The 14,247-nt window shown below is 36.3% G+C and overlaps 1 protein-coding gene across 2 annotated transcripts in view; it reads left to right on the forward strand.

Annotated features, from left to right (window-relative positions):
- The first annotated feature begins 898 nt into the window (after positions 1–898).
- Positions 899–14,247, forward strand: part of sestd1 (SEC14 and spectrin domains 1) — a 29,808-nt gene continuing 16,459 nt past the window's right edge. Inside the window, exons 1-6 of one of the 2 annotated variants that reach the window (XM_066687506.1) lie at positions 899–1,191; positions 4,208–4,273; positions 5,195–5,277; positions 8,403–8,511; positions 9,910–10,000; positions 12,016–12,129. In XM_066687506.1, the coding sequence (XP_066543603.1) occupies positions 5,223–5,277; positions 8,403–8,511; positions 9,910–10,000; positions 12,016–12,129 (369 nt within the window). In that variant the 5' untranslated portion in view covers positions 899–1,191; positions 4,208–4,273; positions 5,195–5,222. Of the gene's footprint in view, positions 1,192–1,385; positions 1,405–4,207; positions 4,274–5,194; positions 5,278–8,402; positions 8,512–9,909; positions 10,001–12,015; positions 12,130–14,247 lie in introns of those variants that run through there. The other variant, XM_066687507.1, reaches the window with a different exon arrangement.

A 14,247-nucleotide genomic window follows, 5' to 3' on the forward strand; every position in this document is an offset into this window, starting at 1 on the left:
TATTTCAACATGCCTTCAACTTTCAAGTATTTATGCATGATTAGCATTTTATTATTTAAATTATTGGGTTAAGTTTTTGTGATATAAAAAAGGTTAAGGCAGATTGTTGCAGCATTCCCATCATGCTTCATTATTGTACACACACCAGTATATAGATAGATAGATATTTAGCCTATATTGATCCACTGCTGGATGAAGGCCTCCGAAGATGTTTCCACTTGCTTCGATCTACAGCTTCTCTTTTCCATGTCACACCTCCAAACTGTATGATTTAATCTTCCCATCTTCTATGTGGTTGTCTTATAAGTCAAAAGTTATGTTTACCTTTTAAAACAAATTAGTGCAGACGAAGATCTTATGGAAGAAATCAAAAGAAGAGTAAAAATCGCATGCTGTTGAAAGGACATCTACCAATTAGCCTGAAGAGGAATATATTTGATCAATGGATACCACCAGTGCTCGATTATGGCTGTGAATCCTGGTCACTTAATGTAAAAATGATGCGGAGGAAGCAAAGGAGCATAGAAAGATATATGCTTGGAATAACAAGTAAAGACAGAAAAAAATAAAAATGGATCCGAGAACAAACCAAAATATGTGGCATAACTGAAATAATGAAAATGTTAAAATGGCAATAGGCCGGACACATTCAAATAAAAAAAATAAAGATGGACAAAGGGAGTTTTTTTGATATAGATCATAAATTCAAAAAACAAAGAGTTTCCACAAAGCAATCAAAGTCACTTCTAGTGTTATTAAAACAAAACAATGTCATTCCCAAGCAGACAGATGGGAAAACTTTCAATACCCCCAAAACCCAAGTGTTGACCTCCCCCCGCTCTCACTACTCTGCCTTATTGTCCTTGTTGGGAGTGGCTTCGGTCGTGTGGGTCCAACCCCCTAAAAAAACAAAACATTTGCACTTTCAATCCACTTGATTTTCTGCCGATTACATTTCAGTCCAACCTTTCAAAAAAAAAAAAACAGCCTTTCATAAGCCCTGAAACTAACAAAGTCCAGCGAGCTGGCCATGTGTAATCCGCAGCACAGCTCCGCGGAATTGCACTGAACACAAGGAAAACGGGATCCCTCTTCTAAGGCTTTCACACGCACTGCTGCCATCCGCACAGACAAAACATAAAGGAGACCCACTATATCCTATCGACCAGGACAAAAACACATTCGCCCGAGGTACGTATACAATTTGCCTTCAACCCTGTGCACAGTCTGCCTGTCAGATAGTCAATAAAAATGGAAATACAGCTGCAGGAATATGGGTCATTGTGTCTGCACGCTGCAACAGTGCGACTGACTGCTACTCCAGGGCTGTGCAAATACACGGGAAAGGGACATCGCCTCTATCTGTGTCTTTATACAATACTCCTCCACACCTGGCCGACTCGGGTTTGTATATCGTGCTTTTACTGATGCTAGATCACGTCGTTTACGCAGGACAATGCTTTTAAAAGCCTTTACGGGCGGGTAGTGGCTAGGCCTGGGTGGGAGGTGGGTCCTCAGCCAGGGCTTTTGTTTCGTGGCTGCGCCCTGGTGCGGCTCCAGCTCTGGACACAACAGTTACACTGCAGTTATTAATGCCGTTTCAGAGATGTTTTCACGGTGGCATATTATTAACACTGCTCAAGGCTGTGGGTTTTCTCAGCGTTGGCGTTGTGCGTGGATTATGGCAGTAATAGACGGCCGAGAAAATGCCTGTTTTGAATGCGAATGCAAGCCGTTTTCCATTGGGGACAATGTGCATTGGTGTGGCGTTTCTGTAGTCGGTCTGAACGGCAGCTCATGGTGTATGCGGGGTTTCTCCGTGCGTCTTAAAAAAGCTATTAGTGAGAAATAGTGGTGACGACGACAGCAACAACAGCTGTGTGTCATGGCTTACATTTCCGTGGGACGATGAAATGACTGGATTATGTCACGGTTCAGAAACAGTGTGGTATGATGGGGGGTAGTTAAGGTATTGTGAGCCTGCCTGTTATTGCCTTCACATACATACATTATACATGTGTGTGTGTGTGTGTGTGTGTGTGTGTGTGTATATATATATATACACACACACCATGTCTCTCCACAAGCAGGCCACTGAACTGATGAATGAAGGTATTTCATCACCCCGTAATGATATTATTTGTAGAATCAGATTCATTAAACATATCCTGATTTATATTAATCAAGGATTTTGCAAGTATGTGTAAATTGCTGTGATGCATTGTTTTGTTTTTATTCTGTAGCTTTCATTAATACAAGAAAAAGGTTGAAATTGTATCCTTAAAGATATGACATGAAATAGGAACTGGAAGGCATTTTCTTCCACAGGTAGTAGTTTCTATGGAAACATCTACTTGGCATTGGCATAAGGGATGCATTTTTAAGCTGGGCAATGAGTATGAAAATGCAGTGTCCCGAGTGAAGCATCATGATAGGTACATTTGAACAGTCAATACAACCTAGTATTATTTATCCTGAGGCATTATTTTGTGCACATTATAAAAAACAGGGATTTAACAGAGGACGTTTTACTTCCAGCTCAATGTGGGGGTTGAGCAGCTACTCTAATATCACTGAGCAGAATCTGCTTTACATGTTCATATACATAAATATATACGGTAGGAGGCCGACTCTGACGAGACAAATGGCACTGATAAATTAACTATAACTGTAATGATGAAGAAAGTAATAAACCACGCTTAACAGGAACACAACAATAGCTACTGGGCAATTTTCCAGGGGGTGTTAATCTCCCCACTCCTAACCCATCATTAAAAGCTCAACAGAGCAAATACCCTCAAGTCACCTATGCAGATCAGTTAAAATGCAGCATTTCATAAGTATAACACATCTTCATAGAAAAACAGCATGAAAACACCCACAAACGCCCACTTTTGATTGGTAAGCTCCATTAAATCCCCAACTGGGCATCAGTATCTCTCAATGTGTAGTAATGGGCCTCCCTGGCTTGGGACTTTGACAATCTGACCTTGGCAAAAGTACTTTACTGGTGAGGTGAGGGACTGGCAGTGCCCTCTTTCATTCATATGAAAAAGCCTGGCATGGGCAGGCTTGAGTTCGGTCCTGATATTGGGTCACAAGGCTTGTTTGAAGACTGCCTTGCCTTTTTTCACCTTTACCCTCGATAAATGATTGTGTGTTTCCCATCTTTTGGAGTATCTACAGCCGCTTGCTGAGTGGGCCTGCAATGACAACTGGGTCTGGAGTAATCATTGTTGCACCACCAACCAGTTTCAGAAGGTCCAAGGGAAAATGTAGGGCTTTTACACAGTGACAATCCATGCATAAATGTAACACTTAAATATCCAATTTCTCTCCACCTCTTCCTTGGGCGCAAAGAACTGCCTAGTGAATTGGGCCTAAATATTTCATTATAGAGCCATAACCTTCATGTCACTGTCTTTTCTGCCGATGAATGTCCATTGATGGGTGACATTAGAGCCAGTGTCTCAGTTGCACTGTTTCAGTTACTGCTCCAGCAAATTCTCCCCACAGTGCCCCTTTGGTTGTCCGTTGGAGTTTTAGCCATTCAGTTGACTGGCTTTCCAGCTTTATGCCCAAAGCTCCCCTGCAGCCAAAGCTGTCGGAGATGTGGATCTTGGCAGCTTTAACCCCAAGCAGGGTTTCTGTCTGGGCCAACATCATGATTTGTTCAAGTTATGAATTTGAAAAGCAATAACTTGTTCTTTGAAAAAAAAAAAATGATTACACTGGGTCTTAAGGTCATCGATTGACAGTAAATCATATATTTCCAAAGATGGGAAACTTATGAAATCTTCCCATTTGCCATTACAAAGTGAACTATAATAACCAGTCTTGCCATTTCATCTCATTTCATTTTTATGGGTTACCCTCATAGCTTTTAAGCTTGACGCACCTACATTTCCATGCCAAGGTTGATGAGCTTGAGCGGTGCTGGTTTTATTGCTGATGGGTGATTATTAGTCGCTTACATGAGAATTTTCCATCTAAGCAGTTTAGTCCCACATTTTCAAAGGATTGAATTTAGATAAAAGCTGTTTTTCTAAAACACGTACTCATTTTGTTTGCAGTTCCTTGTTTATTGTGTGACAGATTTATTAAAAAAAAATCCCCATCCACTAAGGTCTGCCTGTTGGTTGGAATGCTTTTTGGAGTTTATTTGAAGCACATAGCCTAACTTTTTCCCCTCTGTCTTTCTTTACAGAACATGGGGTTGGAAGGAAATGCTTGAAGGCGTAAAGTGATTGGGCCAGTTGGATCAGTGCTTAAGGTAGGAAAAGTTAGTCTTCCTAGTCCTTAAGTGCACTTTAAATGAAGAAAACATTAAGCCTTTACCAAAGGATAGAATTACTAACAGCTCATCCACTTTTTATTTTTATTTTTATGTTCTCGAAGATGTTGATTTTGACCTCATTCCAGTTCTTCAGGGGTGTAACCCAGTTAATGGGCTTTAAAAAAAAAGCAAACATTATTAACTTTGTACTGGCCTTGTTATTTCTGTCTTCATTTTTTTCACCATGTATACATGATGTAAGTTTGGGTAATACTAGTTCACAGGACAGACGCTTGAGTTAAAGTGGGTTTCCACACAGCTGCAGAGTAATGATCAGATGCATTTGATTTTCTTGATTATACTTTAAATGATTAATTATACCATAATATTTACATATATAACTCCAGGGACGAAGCTGATAATTACATAAAACAAATAAAAAGTGTTTATTTAGGCTATAATATTGAAAATGTTCACAGTATATTAATTTCTTGCAATTCTTCAAATATTGGCTTAACTAATTCTATGCATATTGTGTAAATATATAATATATATAACCTTATTTTTGAACAGATACTTGGCTACAGCTCATTTTTTGCATTTCCTGTTGATTTGGCTCCTGAAATACCAATTAATCTAGTAAAGTCCAGATTAAAAATATTTACACCGTGTAATCTCTTTTTTTGAAATAGTGGTTTGCTCACAACATATTACAGCCAAGGAATTAATTTAATACTATGTGCAATCCATGTCAGGATTTGTGAAGTGTGTTAATGTTGGCCTAAAAATGGAAAAGGAAATTTACTTCTTAATAACATGAGCTAAGTATGTGTACATACGTTTTTTTTTACAGTGAAGCTTTTTTTTCTCTGTGAAGAAGTTAGAACTGCATTTTTATTTTACCTTTTTTTCCCTCAGGTCTCAGATTTGGTAAAACTTTGCAAGCATGGATGCCTCAGCAATATTGCCAGTACTGAAGAAAAGACTAGCTTTTTTATCAGGTAAGATGCGTTAATACAATGTGACACATTTTAATGTTTCGTATATTTGTAATGTTTTATTGATGTACTGTGTTAACATGGAAGGACCTAAATCACTGCAAAATGGATTCCTTTGATGTACAACAGTACCATCGGGTCAACACTTTTCAGCATATGGGGAGAAAAGAGATTTACAACTTGCTAATATCTTATTTTTGAGTCTAGTGAATAAATAATATGCTGGTATGATAGATGCTTTAGTCATCTAATGATTTTCTTGCCTTATTTGGGAACAGTACATCAAGGACAAGTGGTATCCATGGACATAAACCTTAAGATTTACAATTTATAGCACAGAGGACATTAAATCAATGCAATATTGGTGTTTTACCCATTAACAAAATATAGTTGAGACAAGACAGACTTCAGTGCAGTCTTCTTGAATAATTTACCTACTCTTTATAATGTCTGACTGTCTATAATGACACCACGCACCCATACATCTCCACTTTTTACAAAAATATGAGCGCTAGCAATTTACATAATGAAAATAATCAACTATCCGGCCACATAATAAACCAATACACTATTATTACATTTTGCCATGCAGTGACTATGACTTCTGAAAGTTTTTTTACCAAACACTCCAGAAAAAACTTGGTGTGCTTGATTTGTTCTCTTTTTTCAGATTTCATGGGTGAAAGTTTTCACAAATTCCTTTGGGTTTAAAAGCAGACCTAAGTATTTTTTAAGTCCTTACTTTGATATTGAAGTTGTTACATTGCCTCGGGCTTAGAAGTAGCAGGCACTTAATTTATATGGGAGAGAAGAAATTCTTAGACAACAAAATGTTCCTTTCATTTGGAGAAGAACATTTTTCTTCCTTTTTTGTAGGTATATCCATTTAAACAGGCCAGTAAACTATTTGGCCATGTTCCTGCTTCAGTTTCTGAGAGTACAGTTTTGTCTAGTTGTTGTCATTTTAAAGATATCTTCTCTGGCCCATTTTTGTTTTTTCATTAAATCGTAGATACAGTATTGAAAGAAAAGATAAAGATGTATTATTTTAACTTTGTAGATGGACTTCTGGCAATTTTAAAATTCATTTTTTTTGTATTTGTTACGATTTCATAATATTGTCAGTTAAGAGGGGGCTCTGAAAGGCATTAATCGTAATCACAAAATAATTGTATCCCTAAACTCCATCTGTATGGAAACAAGTTGAAGATGCTCCTCCTGTGTACTTAAATAGATGTTTTTGCATTTCTGTTTCTACTGCTTACTTATCATATCAAGTGATTTAAATATGGAAATTATATTGCACTCTCTAACCTACACAAGAAACGCTGCAAATACTGCAAACTCTGAAGTATTGGGTGTTTATGCTACTTAAATATCATTATGCCCAATGTACCCACATACACAAAGTGAAATGTAGTACTTTAGGACATGCAGCTAATATTTTGCCTTTTTATTCAGGAATATTTATAATAACAAGATACTCATTCTGACACAGTTTAATCAAACATCAGAGAAAATGTATATTTAGGACTAAGGCATATAGTTTGAGAGTGAAATACATTGTTTAGTTGATTACGTTTAATATTCATAAAAACAGGTATGAACTGTTTTGGTAAATACAAATATTGGGACATTGTTGTCTTTTTGGCTGCGTCTAGTATAGTAGCCAAACTCAGTCAAGAAGCCGCTGCAAAACAAATCTTGGAAGGGGGAGCCAGAGGTTAAACTAAATAATAGTATGCTGCCATGGCTTGCTTATGGTAATTTTCATTTCAGTGTCAGCTGCACATGTTCCTGTTTATGTGCCTTGTCCATTTTGTCTTTCTTCATTCCAAATCCACTTTGGCATAATGAAATGTGAATTGTAGATCTACACATTGATTGTGGAAGTTAAAGAACTACTGCACTAATATAGCTTCTGTCTATCCCACATCACAGTATATACTCTAAATCACATTAGATAAATAAACCCTCTATATTTAAAAAGTAATCTGGAGTCTGGTTGATTCCTTGGCTGCTGTGTGAATCCACATGGATACATGTTTGTGTATATATTTACAAAACCTATTTTAAAGGTATTTATTTGCAACAACCTACTGTAAGTTTTAAAATGCATAAAAAATATGAGTAACAAACTGGTAATGCTTGAGACTTCAATTCAACATTTAGCTGAATTCTCAGTGCCTTTTCTGAGAAGTTTGCTAGGTGAAGCTGAATATCACTGCTATGTTAACACCCCAGGGTAGATGATTGATGAAGTTCGGTCATCCATACAGAATGTGCTTTTAAAATAAAATAAAAAGATTGCCTTGCACAGAATGGAAGGTCATATCACGGCGTCACAGAACGATCTCAGGAGACAAGCAGTGTCACAGGGGTCGATATCAGATTGCCACAAAGGACAAACTAACCTTTTTGCTTTAATAATGGGTGGAACTCATATTAAATAAACAACACAATTGTGTATAATATTTATTTTTTGTTTCAATGGGAAACCTATGCAAATTAGGTCATGCAAATATTCTGACTGCATCCTCAAAATGTTAGATGAGATTTTAATGAGAAGTTTTCCTGTGACAGGAATAGATACAGTGCAGCTATTTGTACCATGAGGTTTGTTTTTTGTGTTCCATTATTGCTGCTTGTTTTTTCCATTATTCATGTGATTAATGTTAAAGCTTTTCACATACAAGTACTGCTTTAAGAAACAGAAATAAGTTCTGATTCTCGACTGTCAAAGATTAATTAAAACAACTGACTAATCCATCTAAGTTGTAAACTGTACATGTCAAGTAAAGCTTAACCGAGGAAGTAAAAGTTGTCTTAAGCACTATGAGAAATCAAAGTTCCTGATTTACAATTCATTCATTCATGCAGACTAACAAAAACTTAAGCTAGCAAACTTTTCATTGGTTTAAAACTGCACTTTTGTTCTCCCATCCCAAGTGTTTATGCTCTTTCTTTTCTGGCTGAATTATTTGGAAAATTCTTGTTAAACCTTTGTTTGAAATTTGATATTAACAGGTTGTTTTTTTTCCCCTTAAAGTGCATTTCAGATGATTTTCCATAAGGGATTCTGTGTAGCTTTTGTAACCTGAACGTAACATTTTAATGATTATTTTCAGGAGGCAAAGACCGACGGAGCGGCCTGATCCTGACAATTCCCCTCTGTTCAGAGCAGACCAGTATGGATGAGCTCAGCTCCACGCTAGACTATTTACTCAGCATACCAAGGTGACTCATTGGGAAATATCTTTTTTTTTAAATTCTGCTCAGTTTCCCACATTCATGTACAATATGTCTTTCTGCTTCTTTTATTTTGCTGCTAGGAATATAGGTTCTGAAATACAATGTGTATTGTTTAAGCAGTCTTTACATCTCAATCTAATCAGCTCCTATCTTTTGTAATATTTCTATGATTATATATTAGTTTGTAAGTATCACAACAAAAGACAGTATGATATTCAGTACACAGTGTTGATGTCCATTCATGTGCTAAATGTTTTACCTATATTCATTTATTTAGCTTCTTAAAAGTATTTTTGATATTATTATTGAAAGCTTTTGAAGGAAAGTCGCAGTTTTATCTTGATAGCTGGTGTGTACTTCAAATAGTACAGAATGCATTTGACCTTTTTAGAGTTGGTTAATATGTCATTATTACAGTACATCACAAATCTGGCAACTGCTTATTGATAACTCTGCAAATCGTGTTGTTAACGGCTAAATTTGACATGACAGCACTTGACATTTGCTTGTCTTTAAGAAATTGTATTGTTTGAGCTGTGATGTGTCTGATTGATATGTGTATTTTCTGAGCAGGAGATAAGTGGTTTCTATGTAAGGTGCAGTAATTGTTATGTTTCGTTTAGATTAAGTGTTCCTCTGGGTGTTTGTTGTCAGGCTAAGAAAACATGTGACTAACTCATGCCCGTCAGTGCAGGCTCTATTTTCTTCTTTTCCTTTTTCGCTGTCCGTGTCCTTTGTCCAGATTACAGAAAGCTTATTAAAGCTATCTTCTCTTAAGGCACGGTGACAATGTGATTAATTATGACGCTGCTAATTTAAAAAGAGCTGCTTCAGGTATCCTTGCATGACTTGACTGACTCACAGATCTGAGTGCTATGGAATCATTTGATGCAGTTGACTTCACAGAAGGTCATGCCATCTATAAAAACATATTTTGCTTTGCCAATTATACTGATGAAGTGGGTCTGTTATTAAAGTTGTTTTTAAGTGTAATGCATCGTGCACTATTTTGCTTATATCTGCCAACATTATCTGCTTTTGGAAAACAGACTTGTTTTCAGGGAGATTTCTCATGTGTAGGAACACGGCCATCTCAGAGTGATGTATTATTTCTAAAAGCTTGGGAATGTGCACTATAAATATGTTTTTTGAAGTATAATAGTTCACAGTTGCTCTATATCTCAACCTTATAAGTTACAGATTTGGCTAAGAAATCAGTAAGTATATCATCTTGCATCATCATCAGATTAGGTTTACTGTGTATTTGAAATCATACTAACCAAATCATGATTTAATTATAATTAGGCTATTATTTTTAATTGTTTAGGATAACAGGTGACTATTCTACATTGTGATTCAGTCCTACTTTTTGTCGTTTTCCAGTGACAAGTGCAAAGCTAGAGGATTTACTGTGATCGTCGATGGAAGAAAATCTCAGTGGAATATAGTCAAGACAGTGGTGTTAATGTTGCAGGTAAAGGCAGTTATTTATCCCCATTGTGTTTGGTCATGTGGTGATGATAGGAGGGCTTCTCATCTCCTGGTTAAGCATTCCCCTGTGAACACTTTACTCACATTCACTTCCTCGGCAGATGGAGTTGCCATCATGATAATTAGTTCATCATAAATCTCATGAATATTCAAATAATAAATTATCATTATACAAAGCACATTCAAAAAATGTAATATACACCTAAACATTAGCAATTTATAACTAAATAAATGATAAACACCATATTATTTGAAGACTGACAGCATAATTGTGAATCTTTCCATGTTGAAAAAAAATTAAAATAAATGTGTATTCATGCACATTTCTGGCCATTTGTGGTTATGGTATGCTTAATATAAAGTAGTTTCCTCCTAAATGATCAGGTCAACTGGGTTATGAAACACACATGTATGCTGTGCAGAATCATGTCTGCAACTCAGTGGAGTTCCAGCTTCTTATCTCATATCTTATCCTAATATTTATTCAGCCCCTCCCATCTTATTGTTCATACTTAACACACATTTGTATAGAAATTCAGGTATAAAGCATGATTACTGATCTAACCATCTGTGTTCCTAATTGGGTGTCACCCTGGCACAGCTACCATTATGTACATCTATCGGCAGTCTGAAATATAAAGGTAACAACAACAACCACAACCACCACCACAGGGTTCTTAGCATGAAACCATACTGAGTATATATGAATTGACATGTGTACCTTTCACTTAATTCATCCAGGAGTTTTTTTCCTCCTCTCAATACAGCTAAAAATCAGCTAGTAAAGTATCTTTTGTAGTGTTTTATGCCATTCTATATTTTAAATAAAACACATTTAATTCAAGCAACAAAAGAGTGACTTTAAAAGCCAGTAAATATGATTAACTTTGTTTGAGTTCCGTAATTGAATTGCAGTAGATTGCAGATTTTGTTGATTTCTCAAGCTTTTTTCACCAGCTTCCTTCACAGTCCCTTTTGGCATACTTAATTATCCTGCACACTGGAGACTAGATTAATGCAATTATGCCAAAGGTATTGGCATTTTTTTTTTTTTTTTTCTGTATCACGAAAGCCAGCTCTGCGATGACCTGATTTTGTCAGTATAAATTGAATGTGTTGTGTAAATGTACTTGGCAGATATTTTTTTCACTTTCCCCAAGCTTCTGAAAAGGATTGAATAATAAAGCGAAATCTCTCTGCTTAAACACTGGGTGTGGCTTGGGGACTTTTTTATTTTATTTTTTATTTCTGAACTAGATTTAAGGGTTTAGTGATTTCACAGTTTACTCCTGGTTCTCATTACAAAAACATGTTATACTGTCCCCCCCCCCCCTTTAATATTGTAAGAACATACAGCACCTATTACATCTCTTTTATTTTTGCTTTTAAAAATGTCACAACTGCAGGAACAGCACATTGCACAGCTGGGAATGCACATATTTTACATGGATACATAAAGTCAATATATTGTATAATTTAACAGTACTAGCAAGTCAGATTGAATACGTCTACATCTGATCTTGCTTTTCCAAGATCGCCAAAACCCTTCACATGGAAATACTTTCAGGATTCCTTCTGGATATCCAGACTAATGCCTGGATTAAATCAAAATCTCAACCCACCCGGCAATACCAACTTTCCACTTTGTGAAACCTGAAGCCTCTGAGAAGAGAAAGCTGCTCTCAACTGACATATTTAAAACATACAATTGGCAGGTGTGCTGGAGTGGTTTATTTTATATGTGCCAAACTTGACTAGTTTATTTTCTAGCAGTTTCCTGGCTTCAGCTATTGAAATAAAGTGTGTTAGAGTAAGATAAAACCACCAGAATAAATGTATTATGCACCCCCTCAACAAATTTGTTTTTTTAATTAATTATGATTAAACCTTGCACAGTACACTGTCTCCACATCTAAACAGATGTATAAAATATATTGGTGACATACATAATGTGATTTCTCAGCAACTGACACTGTATTGATGCGTTTATTTCTGTAGAATGTAATTCCAGCCGAGGTGTCTTTGGTTTGTGTGGTCAAGCCCGACGAATTCTGGGACAAGAAATTCACTCACTTCTGTTTCTGGAAAGAAAAGGACAGATTGGGCTTCGAGGTAAGTTTAAAAAAAAAAAAGTTCTTCTTCTTCTTATTACTAGCAGTAGGTAGTAGTAGTAACATATTTCATATTGACTGAATGGCCAATGAATAGTGAAATTGAAACCTACATACATAAGATACAATCCACAGTCACTATAAACTGTTGACTCCCTCCTGTCAGGATTTGACTTTTCTAATTAATATCAATCCTTTTCTAATTAACTTTGTTATGCTCTGGGTAATGAAGAAGTCTTAACAGGAAGCGTGGTTCTGCATGAATATGTATACATTAGAATAGATTACAATACAATGGAATATAATCTGCACTTGCATTCTCTCAGGTTTTCCAGAAGCTTTAATCGTAATATTGATTATTCTTAGTGAGGAAATTAAAAAGCCAATTCTTAATAGTCTTTGATCGTTAATGTAAAAAAACATCAAGGGAAATTCAGTTGCTAATATGACGAAGGCAACTTGACAAGCATCGCTGAAAGAAGCTCAGTCTCCGATGTCTTATAAATAGCAATGTATAAAAGCAGTTTTAACTGGTTTCTGATGACTCATGGTAATATGTAAGTTATGCACACGGTACCAGTCATAATGAGTGCAGAAACGCATCTTTGTCATGCCTCAAAGATTGATGTGCCATGGATGATATATCTTGTGCGTTAATTTATTGTAAGAAGTAGTTGCAGTGAATCTCCAGTGGCCTCTCGGTGAAGGATGCAGTGTGAGTCATGCAGCGTGGGGATGGCTGTGGTTTCATCTGGACTGTGCTGAGTGGTCAGTCTTGGCCTGTAGGGAGCACTACATTAGTTTCTCTGTGCACTAAAGCAAGGCAGAAAAATATAATAATTGGGGTTTGTTCTCTTCGCCTTTGAAACTCATGACGGCCAAGTGCACAGTCCTGACTGGCCGAGTTAGGTTCAGCTGAATCTTATCCTCGACGGATTACTGATTTGGAAGTTTCAGTGCATTTGTTTGCGAGATTACTTTCGAGAGACTTGTGGACAACATGTTCTGGAAATGTTTGTTTTTTGCCCGGTGGTATAGTGTTTAAATATATTAAAAGTGTACACTGATATATGTACTCTGAAATCAATTTCAAAATGTATTTAGTGTTTTGAAAAAGAAAATGTTTCAGTACAGCAGTGTGATTCTGTTACACAACAATTCTCTCAATAAGTAATAACCATTTGAAAACCACGAAAATATTCTCGGGTGATCTTCATTGATTAAAAAAAAAAAGCCTTTCTGCCATTTTCTTGTAAAGAATATACAGAACAGCTAGTCGAGATTATACTATTTCCTAAAAGTCATTTGCGTATATATTTAAAATAGGCTGTGCTTAGTTCGGAGACATTTATTAATATTGTTGTGAAATATGCATAAACCAGATTTTGATTTCCCTTCTTGATAAATCATTCAAGATCTCTTCTTATTCTCTTGTATGGGTGAATGTCCAGGATGGAAATAACAGCTACATCCTAATGTTTTTATATTTTTTTGTTACGGGATAGACATAAATAACTTGGAATACTGATTGATTTGGGGATTCTCAATGTCAGAAACCAACCTATTGATATTAAGATTTGTACTGTGGTATGCTTCACTCAAGCAATTACACCAGAGACTCATCTGAAGTAATTAATTGCAGGGAGGAATATTTTAATTACTTTGTGAATAAATTAAACTTCAGATCCTATGTGCATATACCAATAGTCTTTTTGCGTTTTGCTTCTACACTAATGTTGACACCAATGCAGTGTGAAATGTTTAAACTAATTTCTTTCTTAAAAAAAGCTTTCACTCGTGTCTGATCACAGACACTCTAGTGCGTTGAGGTTGTTAATAGATCACAGTGACCTTGACACTTATTTCCCCAGCAATGCAGGCAATTCATGGGTTTGTTTCTGCTCCAACCACTTCACTGATGATCTGGGCCAGGCATGCCCTCAAGCCTCCTCTGCAATCTTTTTTTTTTTTTCTGATAACCAGATGGTCTGGTTTGTTCTGAAATGGGGGTCAATTTAGTCTGGATTAGGACAGAATTGACTTTGTGCCAGTGAATGGGATTTATGTTGTTTGTACTGTTATACATTACTCGGTGATTCAGAAACGATGCAACTTTGTG

This window comes from Amia ocellicauda, chromosome 16 (assembly GCF_036373705.1).
Source record: "Amia ocellicauda isolate fAmiCal2 chromosome 16, fAmiCal2.hap1, whole genome shotgun sequence".
Taxonomy (NCBI): Eukaryota; Metazoa; Chordata; class Actinopteri; order Amiiformes; family Amiidae; genus Amia; species Amia ocellicauda.